Source organism: Aspergillus homomorphus (assembly GCF_003184865.1).
Source record: "Aspergillus homomorphus CBS 101889 unplaced genomic scaffold BO97scaffold_3, whole genome shotgun sequence".
NCBI lineage: Eukaryota > Fungi > Ascomycota > Eurotiomycetes > Eurotiales > Aspergillaceae > Aspergillus > Aspergillus homomorphus.
The window spans coordinates 287373-301008 of record NW_020291889.1 but is presented as its reverse complement, the minus strand read 5'-3'; the positions used below and the strand labels follow the sequence as shown (position 1 = coordinate 301008).

Here is a 13636-nt window from a genome sequence, read left to right as displayed (position 1 = left end):
TTACTTTTGTAAATATGTACGCAAGTATGTGCTAATGGCCGTGGAAAAATACTCGATGTAGCCTACCGATAACTTTGTATGGCTACTCCGTAGTCATACAGAGTTTTGTACCTGAGCTGTACCTGTGTTCTTGTCATGCACCACTCTCCTTTAACAGTCAACAATGTAGATATGTAGATTCCATTCACTCTTACAATAACCGGCCGACTCTAACCCAGTGTTTTTTCATCAACTTCGAACCACTATCTCACAGATTGAAAATATGTTTCCTCCATATTTCCCTTGGAAACCGGAGTGCTATCTATACTGCCAACCGAACATTCTTACAGAAATCACCTGAGGCCGGTCAAATAGATATACTGCATCATCCATCGCTCTGTCCAGCAGAGTCCGCTTCAAGCACATACAGTGCGGGGTAATTATTCTTGCGCGAGAAGAGGCGCATTTTCGGATTGCAAATCACCACTCTTGGAGCCGTGTCCGCGTCTCTTGCGACGTCGTTTCTTCTTCGAACCGCTTGCATCGGCGTTGCCAAGGTTGACCATATCACCATTCTGGCGAACCGGGAACTGGGGCTGAGCGCTAGCATTAGGTGTGTCAACCTCGGAGGAGCTGGTGCTGGTGGTGTGAAGGACTACTTTGCGGATGCCGTTGACGTCTACCACCTGCTCGGTGATGCTACCACTGCGTGCGGGGCCCTTGTGTCGGTAGCAGCCGGGTCGGAGACGGTCGGAGAGCTCGGAGTCGGACGATAGGAGGCTATTCGAACGGCTGTTGCTCTGCTGTCTACGGGTGCTGGGGCGGGTGTTATCATCCTGTTCCTCGTGGACTGCTTCCGGTATGGAAAGCGCAGGCCCGTCGGTCATCCGAGCGGTGTCAGACAGGGAACGGCCGTGACTCAAGGTGCCGTAGCCTGCACGCACGGCATACACACCGTCTCGTGCGTCCATTCCGCTTTGCACTAGTCCGGCTCCGATGCCGCCTTGCAAGCCCGGGTCCGTGCTTCGGAGCAAGCCATCCGCGCTCTGGCTATATTCCAGATCGGTATGGCCAGATCGCGAGGGAGACGCACTCCGCTTGATCTTCACACTCTGGTATCTGGTCTGGCGAGGCCGACTGGCAAGATTCGAAGGGCCGAGATGCTTCAAATGCTCGCGAATTTCGTCCGTTGCACCGCGTTGTGTCACCAAGCCATCAGTGGACTCTGACTTCTTGTCTGAGTGGGGTCTGCGGAACTGGAAACGAGGCAAGGGAGCTTCAACGGAGCTTCGGCGATTCTCTTTCGGGCCACCGTTGGGCGTAGGAGTTGCGGTGGACTCGCCTTCGACGTCGATCAGCGGCCCAGTGGACTCCGCCGGAAGCATCGGGGGCTCTTCCACAATCCGGCCTTTCGGGACTCGGGACTTGGGGGCTGGGGCCATACGACGGATCGCTTTGTGGACATCAACGAAGACATCGGATTCATCAATGATCTCCCTAAACTATTATTAGCTCTGCTCGCCTTTCAGGGTGAGGTGTGTTGCATACTCTCCGATCAATTCCTCAATCACATCTTCCAGGGTAACCACACCCAGGGCGCCGCGATCCTCACCCGGGTACTCCGACACGAGGACCATATGGGACTTGCCTTCTTGAAAGAAGTTGACAATATCCAGACAGCTCGTCTCCGGGCGCGTCTCGGGAAGGGTTGCCAGAGCGAAATCCCTAACCCGTTTGCAGTCTTCAGGATCGTATGTGATGAGCATCTTCACCAACAACATCCCGACAAAGTTCATGGAGTTATCGGGCGCATGGATCGGAATGCGGGAATATCCCTGGGACAGGATAAGGTCCATCGTTTCCTCATCAAGAATGGTATCGGCGGACATGGTGAAGACGTCTTCCATGGGGGTCATGATGCTGCCGACCGATTTGTCCTTGAGGTCCAGGACGGCGCTAATGATCGTCACCTCATCCGAGTTGAGCTGCTCCCCAGCCTCACCCAGGGTCTTATGCAGCGTAACCAAGGTTTTGAGGCCCGCTTTCTTGTAAATGGTTCCATGGTCTTCTCCCAGCAATTTGTCGAGCAGTTTCGCAACGGGGTAGGCCACGGGCGACATGATGTACATAAGTGCCAAGACGCAGGGGGCCATCCAAGCGCCGATAGGTAACCCGTACCGGACGCAGATGGATTGAGGCACGATTTCGCCGAAGATCACTAAACACATCAGGCGGACGATAAGCAAGGGCCTCTCGCGCCAAGGAAGAGGGATTTGCCCGTACCAATCAGGACTGTACTGCCGAGCACTGCCGGCCAGCCACCTCCCAGTGACCGATCGAGCACAATGGGCAGAGTTTCGTTGGTGATCACGTTGCTGAGCAGGAGGGTCACCAGCACCCAATGCTTTCCCCGCTGCAATAATTTCAAGACGCTCGCGGCATTCTTGCGTTCGCCCTCCTCACCGGAGGTTTGAATGACTTGTAGATAGACCTCATCCTAGAATTTCCCGCGCGAGTGCGTTGCTCAAAGATTAGCTCTTCGGAAGTTGTCGAATGGCCATGGGACGGTCAGGCTAGAAAAGGAAAGAGAGGAATAGGTACCTGGCCCATCAAAGCTATCGTCAGACCAGCAAATGCACCGCCACACAGGACCAGAGCAGCAGCGACTCCGAGATAGAGCCATAGACTGGGGTCACTGGGGGGTTTGGGATCGACTCCAGAATGAATGACATAGGTGGGAGCGGCGGAGATGACGGGTAGGTTCACACAGGCGAGAGTCAACAGCTTGGCAAGACCAAGGACGAGAGGCCGGGCGGCCAAGATGCGGGTGGATGGGGATATCGCCATCACCGATGGGACAGATGAGAAGGAAAGAATCTCAAGAAAAAAGGAAAAAGGAGGGGGGGAGGGGGCCCGAAGGGCTACAGCAGGGACATATTTATTTCCCAAGGCTAAGCGGCAGAGGCGATTTTGGAATGAATTTGGGGGGGAAAGGTGGGAGGGGATGCAGAAAGAGAGAAAGTTCAAGTTGCCTTAGTGGCCGGGCTAAGAAGGGCGCGGCGTGCGATCGGGTCAGTGCCGTGGTGGATAGAGTGACGTCGGCCCCAGTCGGGAAATAGGGAAAATAGCCTTGAGGCGGGCGGCAGGGAATCGTCTCCTATTAATATGGTCTACGAATCTCGTTCAGGAGTATCAGAGAGGTCTCAGGGGGGGGGTGGTTGGGAAAGGGTTCTACTTATGAAACCTCAGGAGAAATCCGACGTAACAAGAAGTTGAAGTTGAAGTTAGAAGTTGATTGTTGTTTAACGGGAAGAATTGAATTCTGGAAAGAAAGAAAGAAAGTAATTAACCTTACTTACCTTCAAGGTCTAGCCAGGCGGCGGAAAAGCTGATACCTTGATACCTGAGGTATCTAAAGTTATCTCCGCTCCCGGTCGGTCGCACCTCGTTACGGTTCCGATGCTCAAGGAAAGATCCGGGTTAAGATGCTACGAAATTATACCCCCCCCTTTTTTGCCAATCAAACGCCAGCGATGCTGAACTGACTCAGCGACTGGCCCGTGCCTCTGACAGCTGATTGCGAGTTTGCGAGGCAGAGATGAGTTGGCTATATAACATCCTGCACATAAGACGACTCACTAAACCAGATAGGTATTGTTGTATGAATACGAACCCGCGGCCTTTTTAGTGACCCCTTTTAGTCAATCCGAGATAGTATGCGATTGTGTGGGGAATGAAGTGCAAAATCTGCTCGTGACTTCCTCTCATTATTGGCCTGCATCGGAATAGCTTCATTTCTCGTTGGGAAGGCATTGACCTAGCCGAGAACAGTATGAGAGCACGTGTCCCTGTACTTTCTTGGGTGTGGGGTACCAGTTCTCAGTCGAGGGATCCATAATCAACGCCGTCAAAGACGAAGTGAGACTTCATATACTGATCTCGCAGTCGGCTGATACCAACCTAAAATCCTGCTGTCCTTCTGGAAGTCTCCCGAGAACCTTGATCGGCATCTAAGGTGTCGAAGATTGTACCTGACTACGATCTTCAAGATTCAACGAACTCGATATCTTGTGCATCTCGTCCAATGAACCAGCGTCGGAAAGAGTAAAGAGACGCTCGGCCGAACTCAAGACGCATGAGCCACTTTTCTCATTAGGGCTATAGCTCACTCATCATAACTTAGTCTCAGTCCCTGTCTCTCCAGTCTCCACTGCTCCAGAGTCCAGGCCCCAGCTCCGGGCAACGCTAACTTAGAAGCAGTCTGATCTATACCAGTCCGAGCATCGTCGAGCAAATGTGCTTCGCTAGACACGTGCCCCCATTCCATTCTAAGCTATGCGCTACAGTCCCGAGTCTACACCGAAGACACCAGTTTAGCGAGCCCGTATGCGAAAATAGTGTGGAAATCGCAAGCCCATTATTCATTCCTGTTCTCTTCTCTTCTATGACACATCTTGAGCAAGGTCAGCAGGCTCGTCTCGGTCTCTGAGTCTCACAGTGGCTGCGACCCACACAACCCGACACTGATCTTGACTAGGTTCTGTGCTGGATGGAGAATTCATCGGGTTCTCGGTTACACATACACCATCCTCACGAGCTGAGGAGCGGGGTGAGTCCCTGCCACTTGATTTGTGGTTGAGTGACCAGGAGTGCCGACGGATAGCAATCAGACGACCAATCAGTTATATAGATCTCTGTGATAATATATTCGAAACTTTTGTCATACGAAAGTATGTACAAATATGTACCCTACCACAACTCCAATACGAAATGCTCGGAACATGGCGCAGAAACCCAAGAGGCAGCGAAAAACCAGACAACCTCAACCAAGTCATGTACTCATCAAGAGATGCAGATAGAACGTGCGCATGAGTTTATTGCAGGAGAGGATCCTATAGACATTGTGTTAGCGTGGGCACTGATATCGTTGAGTAGAGGACATACGCGGAAGTGTTTCTGGTTGTTGCTTGCGCGATTCACCCGAGCGGTGTAGCGCATTTCTTGTCGGATAGCCCGAGTGCGTTCCTTGCGCTCGCTTTCCACCACCAGGCGCTTCTGGGTGTCCGAAACACCGATCATGCCCGTACCGCCGTTGGCACGAGTGATAAGAGCTCGGTTGAGGTTACGGCCGCGGGGCTTCTCATCCACATCCATGGCTTCACCGTTCTCGATGGCGAGCTGCCGGGCCGCACGCTCATCCGCAGAGGGGTAGTTGTGTAGGTTCTGGCGATAGTACTTGGCGAGGGAGCGGTGACCGACGCTTCGTCCTGAAGGAAGGTGCAGTTCGTATTCAGTAGCGTAGACCACGGGTGCACTCTTGCGATTGTCCATCTCATCTTCATCAATCGATGATGCAGAGGTCTCAGTCTCCCAGCCCTCGTCTTCGCCTTCGATCTTGACACCACCTTCTTCAGGCGTCTCGCTAGTCGTGGACTCCCAATCGCCCTCATCATCCGAGTAGGTGCTGCGGAAGTCGTAGTATTGTCCGATCTCGATCTGCTCATCCTCGGACTCGAAAGCAATCATGCAGTGACCCTTGTCCTTCATGTGGGTGCGAATGGCGGCGGGGCTGTTCTTGATCACATGACAATAGGTACATTCACTGTTCTCGTTGATCTTGCGGTAGAGGTAATGGAGAAGGCCCTCCAGATCAACCAAGTATTCCTTCTCCGGAATAAACATGCCGTGAATTTTCAGCATGTGCTCCGTGTTCTCCTGGACATCCGCTGCCTGGTTAGGGCAGAACAGGCAACGAGCCGACGAGAAAGAATCATCGGACATCTCTTCATCTTCAGCCTCCTCGTTTTCTTCCTGAATAGTGGCCTCCTTGAGAGTGTCGGCCACTTTGGCAACCTCTGCCTCTCCGACACGCTGGGGCTTGTTGATAGGCTCACCCAGCGAGAAGGTGGAGCTCATGACCGACGATGCGTCGTCGGCATGATCCCGCTTCATACGTGCTTCCCGAGCCTTGTGCTTTGAGCTCTTGACATGGTTCTGATATGAGTTCTCGCTGTAGAAGGTCTTCTGGCAGGCAACGCAAGTCGTTTCGAAGGCGGCCTTGGCGGCGGCGGCAGTGGTAGTTGCTTTGGCGGCAAGGACTTTCTCGTTGAAAGTTTCCTGGGCCACGGGAGGGAGAGATGCAATCCGACGCTTCATGTTATACAAGCTGGGATTGCGCGTCAGTCGCGAGGATCAAGTGAACGCAGCATGAGTTCAAACTTACTGCCAGTCTCTGCGCATGTGGTCCCGCTGCGCATCGCTGCTGCGGAAAGCAACTAGGCAAGTGTTGCAGGTGTAAGGCAGGGAGGAAACGGGGACATTAGGATCGAGGGTCGCCATTTTGTTGGTGTGAAAAGGGCGCTCAGCAGAATGGGTATCACGAAGAATAGAGAGGTCGTGGAAGACGGATAAAAAAGTCGTTAGGCGGTTGTGGGCGTTATCAAAGCGGGGTATATATTTTTTCGACTCAATGGAACCGCAGCGAGCAACTGAAGACAGCAGCTCAGTGAAATAGACTACAAAGCTTCAAATGCGGCCGAATAGAAGAATTCAGTTGAACTGGTGGTTATCACAAAGAAGGTGGTGTGAGCGACAACCAAGTGGTGTTGAGATATTTGCCCCCTCGGAAAGTATTGATAATCAACGCCGATAGTCCGTCCGACTTTTGCATGCCTGAAAATCCTCGTCTTGCCGCTTTTAGCCCGAATGACGCCCAGGCACGTGCTTGTGTCTGATTTAGGCTTAGCGTATCTGGTGCCACTCAACTGACTGACTCAGCTCGTCCTATTTCGAGGCGGCTCTTGGCACTACTAGTAGCCTGAGGCCATGCCGGGGAGCAGTGCAAGCCAAAGTGATGGCCATCATCTGCCTGTCTCCGTGCATCTCCCATACCCCCGGGCCTCCCCTCCTACAACCCCCAATCTTGAGATCGGCCACACTGGCTTTGCGGCCTCTTGCCACTCAGGATACTTCGCGATACAACTACGGAAATACATTGTCCAGAAGCAACGCTCTTCTCTCGCCACTATTCTTGTTGGGTAGCCGCGGCATGCTCCTCGGGTTGTAAAGATGACGAGGCTCCGCGGAGCTTCCGCGAGCTCATATGACGCCGCGCGTGGTGCTGGTTCCGACCGATCTCATTTCCACCGATCCAAACTCCCCCCAAACGCGCCAGAGGTTGTTGTTCTAAATACAGTCGACGTTTCCGACCCTGCCCAGGTCTTGCTCTGGTATCGCGATGAGCGACGGCGCCAATTCAACCTTCTTGTGCGCAGGTGAGTCAGGCCGAACGGTATCCCACTCACTGAACCACCTGACAGCAGCTGACGGAATTCGAAGATATAAAAACCAGCTTCTATACGGCTGCCAAGATCCTGGCTGTCAGACCCCAACCTGCGCAAGCTGTCGGAGACGAATTACCGAGGGACCATACCGTCGTTATACAGAATTGAGCGCCCGGACGTTGGCTTGCTACTTAGCAAGTGTCGATAATGCCGAAGCAGGGCTCTGTTGCAACGCACCTCGCGTTCCATACGAGCTCTATCCACGCGAAACGCATCGCCGACCGAAACGCCGAATTCGCACGCCGATCGAGCCCGCACAGGAGCCCGGCCCGATAAGGAGATATCGCAATGGTGCAGAGGATGTTCCACCGGGTTCATCAAGGTTACAGGGTAGTTCAAAGCTGCCTGAGTCAGGCAACAGCGCGGCGCAGGGCACGCCTCAGGAGCTGCCACCGCATGAACAGCAAGTGACACTTTCGGATAATGATCAAGCCGGCGCAGCCCAGAGATTGAAGGATCCGAAGTCGTTTACACAAAACCTTTTTGATACACTATCGTTAAGAATGATAGAGTGGCTACCGCTACGGCGCTCCCCGAATACACTTGACACGGATATCGATCCGTACCATTCTCTACCCGAGTCTCAGCCCCCTAAGTCCGAGCCCGAGCGAACGCCGTCACATCCTGAACGGACAAGACCGCGCCTGAGCCGGCAGCGTACACCTCAAAATGCAGCACTCTCTGGCGGTACACCGCATACCCCTACTGGTACTAGTCAAAATACCGCGTTAGAGTTAACGGTGCCAATAACGCTTACGGAAATGGATCAATGGCGGCGAAGCGGGCGGTCCAGCTTGGATGAAAAAGCCCACCATGAGCTCAAACCCGCGCGCAAGATCCCTGCGAATACTCATGCGAATAATGATGAAATGCTCAATGTACCCTCACCACCCGCGCTGAGGCACCGCCCTCAGAAGCACCGGGGGAGGACTGGGGATATCGACGACAGCGCTGACATGCCTGTGCAGGAGAAGAAAGAGCGGCGGGTCTCTTGGGACGGGGCCAAATGCTTGAACAACGTCCAGTTTGTTGATTTTCTGGAACCCGTAAGGTCTGTTGAAGAGTATCTTCCTTCGCAAGCTCAGTCACCTTCCGAGCGGAGGCCCAGGCGTCGGAGCCTTAGTCGGAGACAATCAGCGGCAACCGTTCAATCGGTGAGCCATCTCAACAGTGAGGTGGTAGACGGATTGGCGCAGATGATAGCCTCCTCCGAGGATGAGAAGGAACGGTGGTCCAAAGAGCTGGCTTGTATAGAGTCTACCGGTAGCTTCGAAGATTCAGATTGGCGGTTCGCAAATCCACGGCAGCGTCAGGCTTACAATTTCATTGCTCAGAGCGTGTTCTACGCCTTGGGCAGCACCAAACAAATTCTCAAATCGTTCCAAAAGGATACAGTTGACCCTTCCGAGTCGGATCAGAGCGACTCAACTTGCAACCTCGACCTGCGCCAGCTACAACCATCCTTTGCTAAACTTCTCAGTATATGTCCCCGAGATCTTGTATTTCATAGTTTATGGAGTGCGATGGAATCGTTGTTCGTGCCTCCGCACGAGCTTTCCATATCAGGTAGACGGTCGCGTCGTTCATCGTGCAATTCCAGCACGTCCGCTTCCGTGCCTACACCTATCATCCGTCGATCCAGCTCAGTAGGCATGGAGCATCTTACAGATGCCAATGCTGCCGACGTTGCCACCGTCACCATGTTCGCTCTAGCCAGCGCTCTCCCTAAGATCGATGCACCTACGTGGCGCGCAATCCTCCAGATGCGTGCTGCAGGAGGCGTGGCGTCTGGCTTGGAGATGCAAAAGCACTCGGTGCCTAGGTCAAGAGTGATGGTCGAGACCGCCGACATGTTTGAGCATGAGCTTGCTTTACGACTCGTTGATCGCTTGGTGCGGGGTCTCACGGCACGCCTGGCGTTCAATGAGATTTCAAAGGCGCGCCCGATATACTCCCGAGATACGTCCAAAAACCGCAAGGATAGCGCCCTGGATCTTCTCGTGGGGAATCTCATCGAGGAATACAACGCCATGTCGTCTGATAGCCCCGACCAGCAGCAGCCGCTCCAGCCAGGGGCACCTTCGTTCATCGCTGAGTGGCTCCGGACACTGCTGCTGCGGGCATGGGATGGAAATCCCGAAATGCCCAAGAGCAGTTCCGCCGGTGGCGCTGTGCAGATTCTAGCCAAGTTGTATAAGGAGAGGAACCGCCTTGGACTTGCGCCGGAGGACTTTCACACTTCTTTTCTCTCCGAGAGATTGGAGCAGCTGGATATGCCAGTGGAATGGCTCGGCAGGTTACCGAATAACAAAACAATGCATCTGTTGTCGTATCCGTTCCTTTTCCCGCCGTCCGCGCTTGTGATCTATTTTCGCGCATTGAATTATGCGGTCATGTCGAAATACTACGAAGCGGCGTTGACTACGACAAGGCACGTCACACAAACTGCTTTTGGGCCTATTCACATTCAAGATGATGTCGGACTCCTGGCACGCATGAAGACTTCGATGACCACTTACCTCGTTCTCACCGTCCGGCGTGACAGCGTCCTCACAGACGCGCTCAACCAGCTTTGGCGGCGCGAAAGGCGCGAGCTAATGCGCCCGTTGAAAGTGCAGATGGGCATGGATGAGGGCGAAGAAGGTCTTGATCACGGCGGAGTCCAGCAGGAATTCTTCCGCGTCTTGATGGCAGAGGCTCTGGATCCAGCATACGGCATGTTCACGTTGGATGGGCGTACCCGCATCTCGTGGTTTCAGCCGTGCTCGTTGGAGCCACTCTACAAATTCGAGCTTCTTGGGCTGCTGATGTCCCTGGCCGTGTACAATGGCCTCACACTTCCGATCAACTTCCCCACGGCGTTTTACCGAAAGCTGCTCGGGCTCAAGGTCAAGCAGCTGGATCATATTCGGGATGGCTGGCCGGATTTGGCCAAGGGGTTGGAGGGCCTACTCACGTGGGACGAGGGTGATGTCGGGGACATATTCCTGCGGACCTACGAATTCAGCTACGAAGTGTTTGGGAATGTCGAGACTGTGGACATGCAGAAGATTGATAAAGACGCCCCGTGGCCGATTCCACTCCTGCCTCTTCGACCACCCTTAAATGGAACTCGGTCTCTCGGGTATTCGCCACCATGGTCGGAGGTCCATCATTACACGGATCACGTTAATCTGAGCCCCCCCTCGTCGATGGCGGCGGAAACGGCGGGTTCGTATCGGGATGTCACCAAATCAGTCGATCCGCTGCCCCCGGTCCAATCTCCGACTCCGCCGGCAGAGGAAGCCTGTCTCGTGACGAATGCGAACCGCGGACAGTTCGTGAAGGATTACATTTTCTGGTTGACGGACAAGTCCATCCGGCCACAGTTCGAGGCCTTCGCCAAAGGTTTTTACACCTGCTTGGACCGGACCGCACTGTCGATCTTCACCGCTGAGTCATTGAAGACCGTGGTGGAAGGGATCCAGACAATAGATGTGCGGGAGCTGGAGCGACACGCACGGTATGAGGGTGGGTTCAGCGCCAGCCACCGGGTGATCCGTGACTTCTGGAATATAGTGCGACGCTATCCCGCCGAGAAACGGGCACAGTTACTGGAGTTTGTGACGGCTAGTGACCGGGTGCCGGTCAATGGGATTGCGAGCATCATGTTTGTGATTCAAAAGAATGGAGTTGGGGATGCTGTAAGTTTCAACCTCTCGATCCAGATTTACATGTCCCGTACTAATTCCTTGCAGCGTCTCCCCACGAGTCTGACGTGTTTCGGACGACTGCTACTACCTGAATATTCATCGAGGAGTGTTTTAGAGGAGAAGCTGAGCAAAGCGTTGGAAAACGCACGAGGATTTGGCGTTGCTTGAGAGGACATACATACCCTGGGCTGTATAATTTTATCTTATCTACTTGGTACTTATTCGTAAGGGTCATACATAGGCATGGTTGGGTGAACATTTGGGCGACTTTCTAGGGATTGTTAATATGGGAAAGAAAATGGAATGGATTGAACTCCTGTTGTTCAAGAATTCGCCACAGTTGGGTTGGTAGAATGGTAGAGTGAAGTGTAGAGTTCAAGTACAAAGTATGAGGAGAAGTGAGAACCTTGAAGGGTGTGCGGGCGGCAGCAACAGTGATTCGCCAACTCCCCTGGCCGCCACTTCCGGGTCAGTTTTCTCGGCATTCCACCATCCCATCAGGTCTTCTTCCACTCCATCTTCTTTCTCTCTCCTCCTTCAATCGTTTTCTTCTCTTGTTAGAGTCGCCTTCACACTTCTACCCAGTATAGACTTCTAGAAGCCATCCCTTATATATTATAGGTCAGTACTTATCGATGACCTCACCCGAACGGCCTCCTTGATAGAGGGGGTTCCTCATCCTTATCCATCTTCACTATCAGCCCCGCTAACTACCCCACGCCGCTCTGATCCTGATGCTGACTCTTTCACATTGAAGATACAATTCATAGAAACCAACCATGCCTCCCATCGTCCACTGCGTCCGCCACGCCCAGGTGTGTATTCATCATACAGCTCATCCTCCGCTCCGGCAAACCCTTTACTAACCAAATCCCCTCCCCCCCGCAGGGCGTCCACAACCTCTGCACCGCCAACCACGTCATCCACGATCCCCTCCTCACCGACCTAGGCAATGAGCAATGCCGCACCCTCCGTGACACCTTCACTCGCCACCAACACATCGACCTGGTGACAGCCTCCCCTCTCCGCCGCACCATCTACACCGCGCTCCAAAGTTTCGAGCCCGTCTTCCAGGCCCGCCCGGACCTGAAGGTGGTGGCGCTCCCCGACGCGCAAGAGACCAGCGATGTGGCGTGCGACACGGGCAGTGACCCGGCCGTCTTGCGCAAGGAGATGGAAGAGAAGAACCTCCCCGTGGACTTGAGTCTGGTGCACGAGGGCTGGAACGTGAAGGTATTTACTACCTGCTTTGTCTTGCCTGACCATCGCGTATATATTGACAAACTTGGGGGAACAGAATGAGATGTCGGGTCGGTACGCACCCACCAACAAGGCGATCAAGGAGCGGGCTCGTGCGGCGCGACGGTGGTTGAAGGCCCGACCCGAGCAGGAGATTGTGCTGGTCACCCATGGCGGGTTCTTGCATTACTTTACGGAGGACTGGGAGGACAGTAGTCAGTTCCAGGGTAGGTGATGACTTGTTGTTTGGAGGATGGGATGGATCCGAGGAAGGAATCATAGTTAACCTGGGTTATAGGAACTGGCTGGACCAACACGGAGTATCGGACCTATCAATTCTCGGAAGAGGTGCACACTGATGACCTCGAGGGATATCAGATTGATGGGGATAATGCGACTTTGGTAGAGACGCTGGAGTCGCGGCAGCGACGCGGGAAGAAGGGTCCGATGCCGGACCGCGAGCAGCAGAAGCGTCTGTATAAGATTGGCACGCAGGGATGGGATAATCAGGGGTTGCAGCTGAGTACGGCGGAGCGCGAGGCTGCTAAAGTCCCGGAGGGAAAGGAGATAGATGGGGTTCGTGCTTAGGTTGGAGTGTAGTTGGGCTGACTCTTGGAGAGGTTTGTCAAAGATCGTCGATATAGTAGATAATGCATGAAAGACTACAATACAGCTTGAAAGAATCTTTTGTTGCCTGGTCCATCTGCTCTCTTTGGATATCATGGCTGAACAACGGCATTGTTAGTATAAAGAACCATCAAGGGTAAAGATGGCCGATGGTTGATGAATGTCTTTGTCTGTGAGGCAATTCATAAGGAGTCGAGCAACCCTGGCCCTAACTCTCTGATTACAGTAACACACGATGCCCCACGCTGGAGCAATTTCGAATTCAAATGTGACTGGCTTTGTTTACATCCCAATCCCTCCCTATGTTTTCCTTTCTCATCCTCTCTTCTCTCTCCATCCCCATCCTCTTTCCCCAGATTCCGTCCCCTTCCCCCGGATTTCCTATTTGTGTATCGTGGAGATGTCATATCGAGGCCTGATTTGATCAGACTCGAGACGTCTCTATTATATTCCCTTAGCACACTCAGTCCCTGTTTTGTTTTGGAAAGAACTAATCTTGCTGACCCCCACAGCTGACGCGCAGAACCGAGTTTGTTTACTTCCCCGAGGCACGAGAGTATCAAAGGTCGAGACCAGCTGCGCGTCTACATACTATACTATACCCGCGCTTTCATACTCTCATGCCTCGTCCTTCCTCCTCCCTACCTCCCTCCGTCCTCCCTCCGTCGATCTAACGCCACCGCTAGAGTACCCATGGTGAGACGATACCAAATTATATCCTCACCAGGGTACTCTGCATCCTCCGTCCTCCTTCCT

At 53.4% G+C, this 13636-nt stretch overlaps 4 protein-coding genes across 4 annotated transcripts; 2 read left to right on the top strand and 2 right to left on the bottom strand.

The window, feature by feature from the left end:
- Positions 1-175: 175 nt before the first annotated feature.
- On the bottom strand, positions 176-2963 carry BO97DRAFT_402740 (putative DUF21 and CBS domain protein (Mam3)). Its single transcript, XM_025694578.1, has 4 exons — positions 2581-2963; positions 2263-2476; positions 1528-2197; positions 176-1476 (listed from the first exon to the last, which is right to left on the bottom strand). Exons 1-4 carry the CDS (start codon positions 2824-2826, stop codon positions 420-422), a joined length of 2187 nt encoding a protein of 728 aa, XP_025555462.1. The 5' UTR covers positions 2827-2963; the 3' UTR covers positions 176-419.
- A 1662-nt stretch (positions 2964-4625) lies between these two features.
- BO97DRAFT_382648 (putative C2H2 finger domain protein) lies at positions 4626-6511 on the bottom strand. Its single transcript, XM_025693313.1, has 3 exons — positions 6203-6511; positions 4924-6145; positions 4626-4871 (listed from the first exon to the last, which is right to left on the bottom strand). The coding sequence occupies exons 1-3, from the start codon at positions 6316-6318 to the stop codon at positions 4854-4856; spliced, it is 1356 nt and encodes a 451-aa protein (XP_025555461.1). The 5' UTR covers positions 6319-6511; the 3' UTR covers positions 4626-4853.
- Positions 6512-6843: 332 nt separating this feature from the next.
- Positions 6844-11316, top strand: BO97DRAFT_361051 (HECT domain protein). Its single transcript, XM_025692391.1, has 3 exons — positions 6844-7253; positions 7318-11005; positions 11060-11316. Exons 1-3 carry the CDS (start codon positions 7048-7050, stop codon positions 11180-11182), a joined length of 4017 nt encoding a protein of 1338 aa, XP_025555460.1. The 5' UTR covers positions 6844-7047; the 3' UTR covers positions 11183-11316.
- Positions 11317-11554: 238 nt separating this feature from the next.
- BO97DRAFT_440096 (uncharacterized protein) lies at positions 11555-12916 on the top strand. Its single transcript, XM_025698045.1, has 5 exons — positions 11555-11635; positions 11772-11829; positions 11903-12247; positions 12312-12480; positions 12552-12916. Exons 2-5 carry the CDS (start codon positions 11794-11796, stop codon positions 12839-12841), a joined length of 840 nt encoding a protein of 279 aa, XP_025555459.1. The 5' UTR covers positions 11555-11635; positions 11772-11793; the 3' UTR covers positions 12842-12916.
- The last annotated feature ends 720 nt before the right edge of the window (positions 12917-13636 follow it).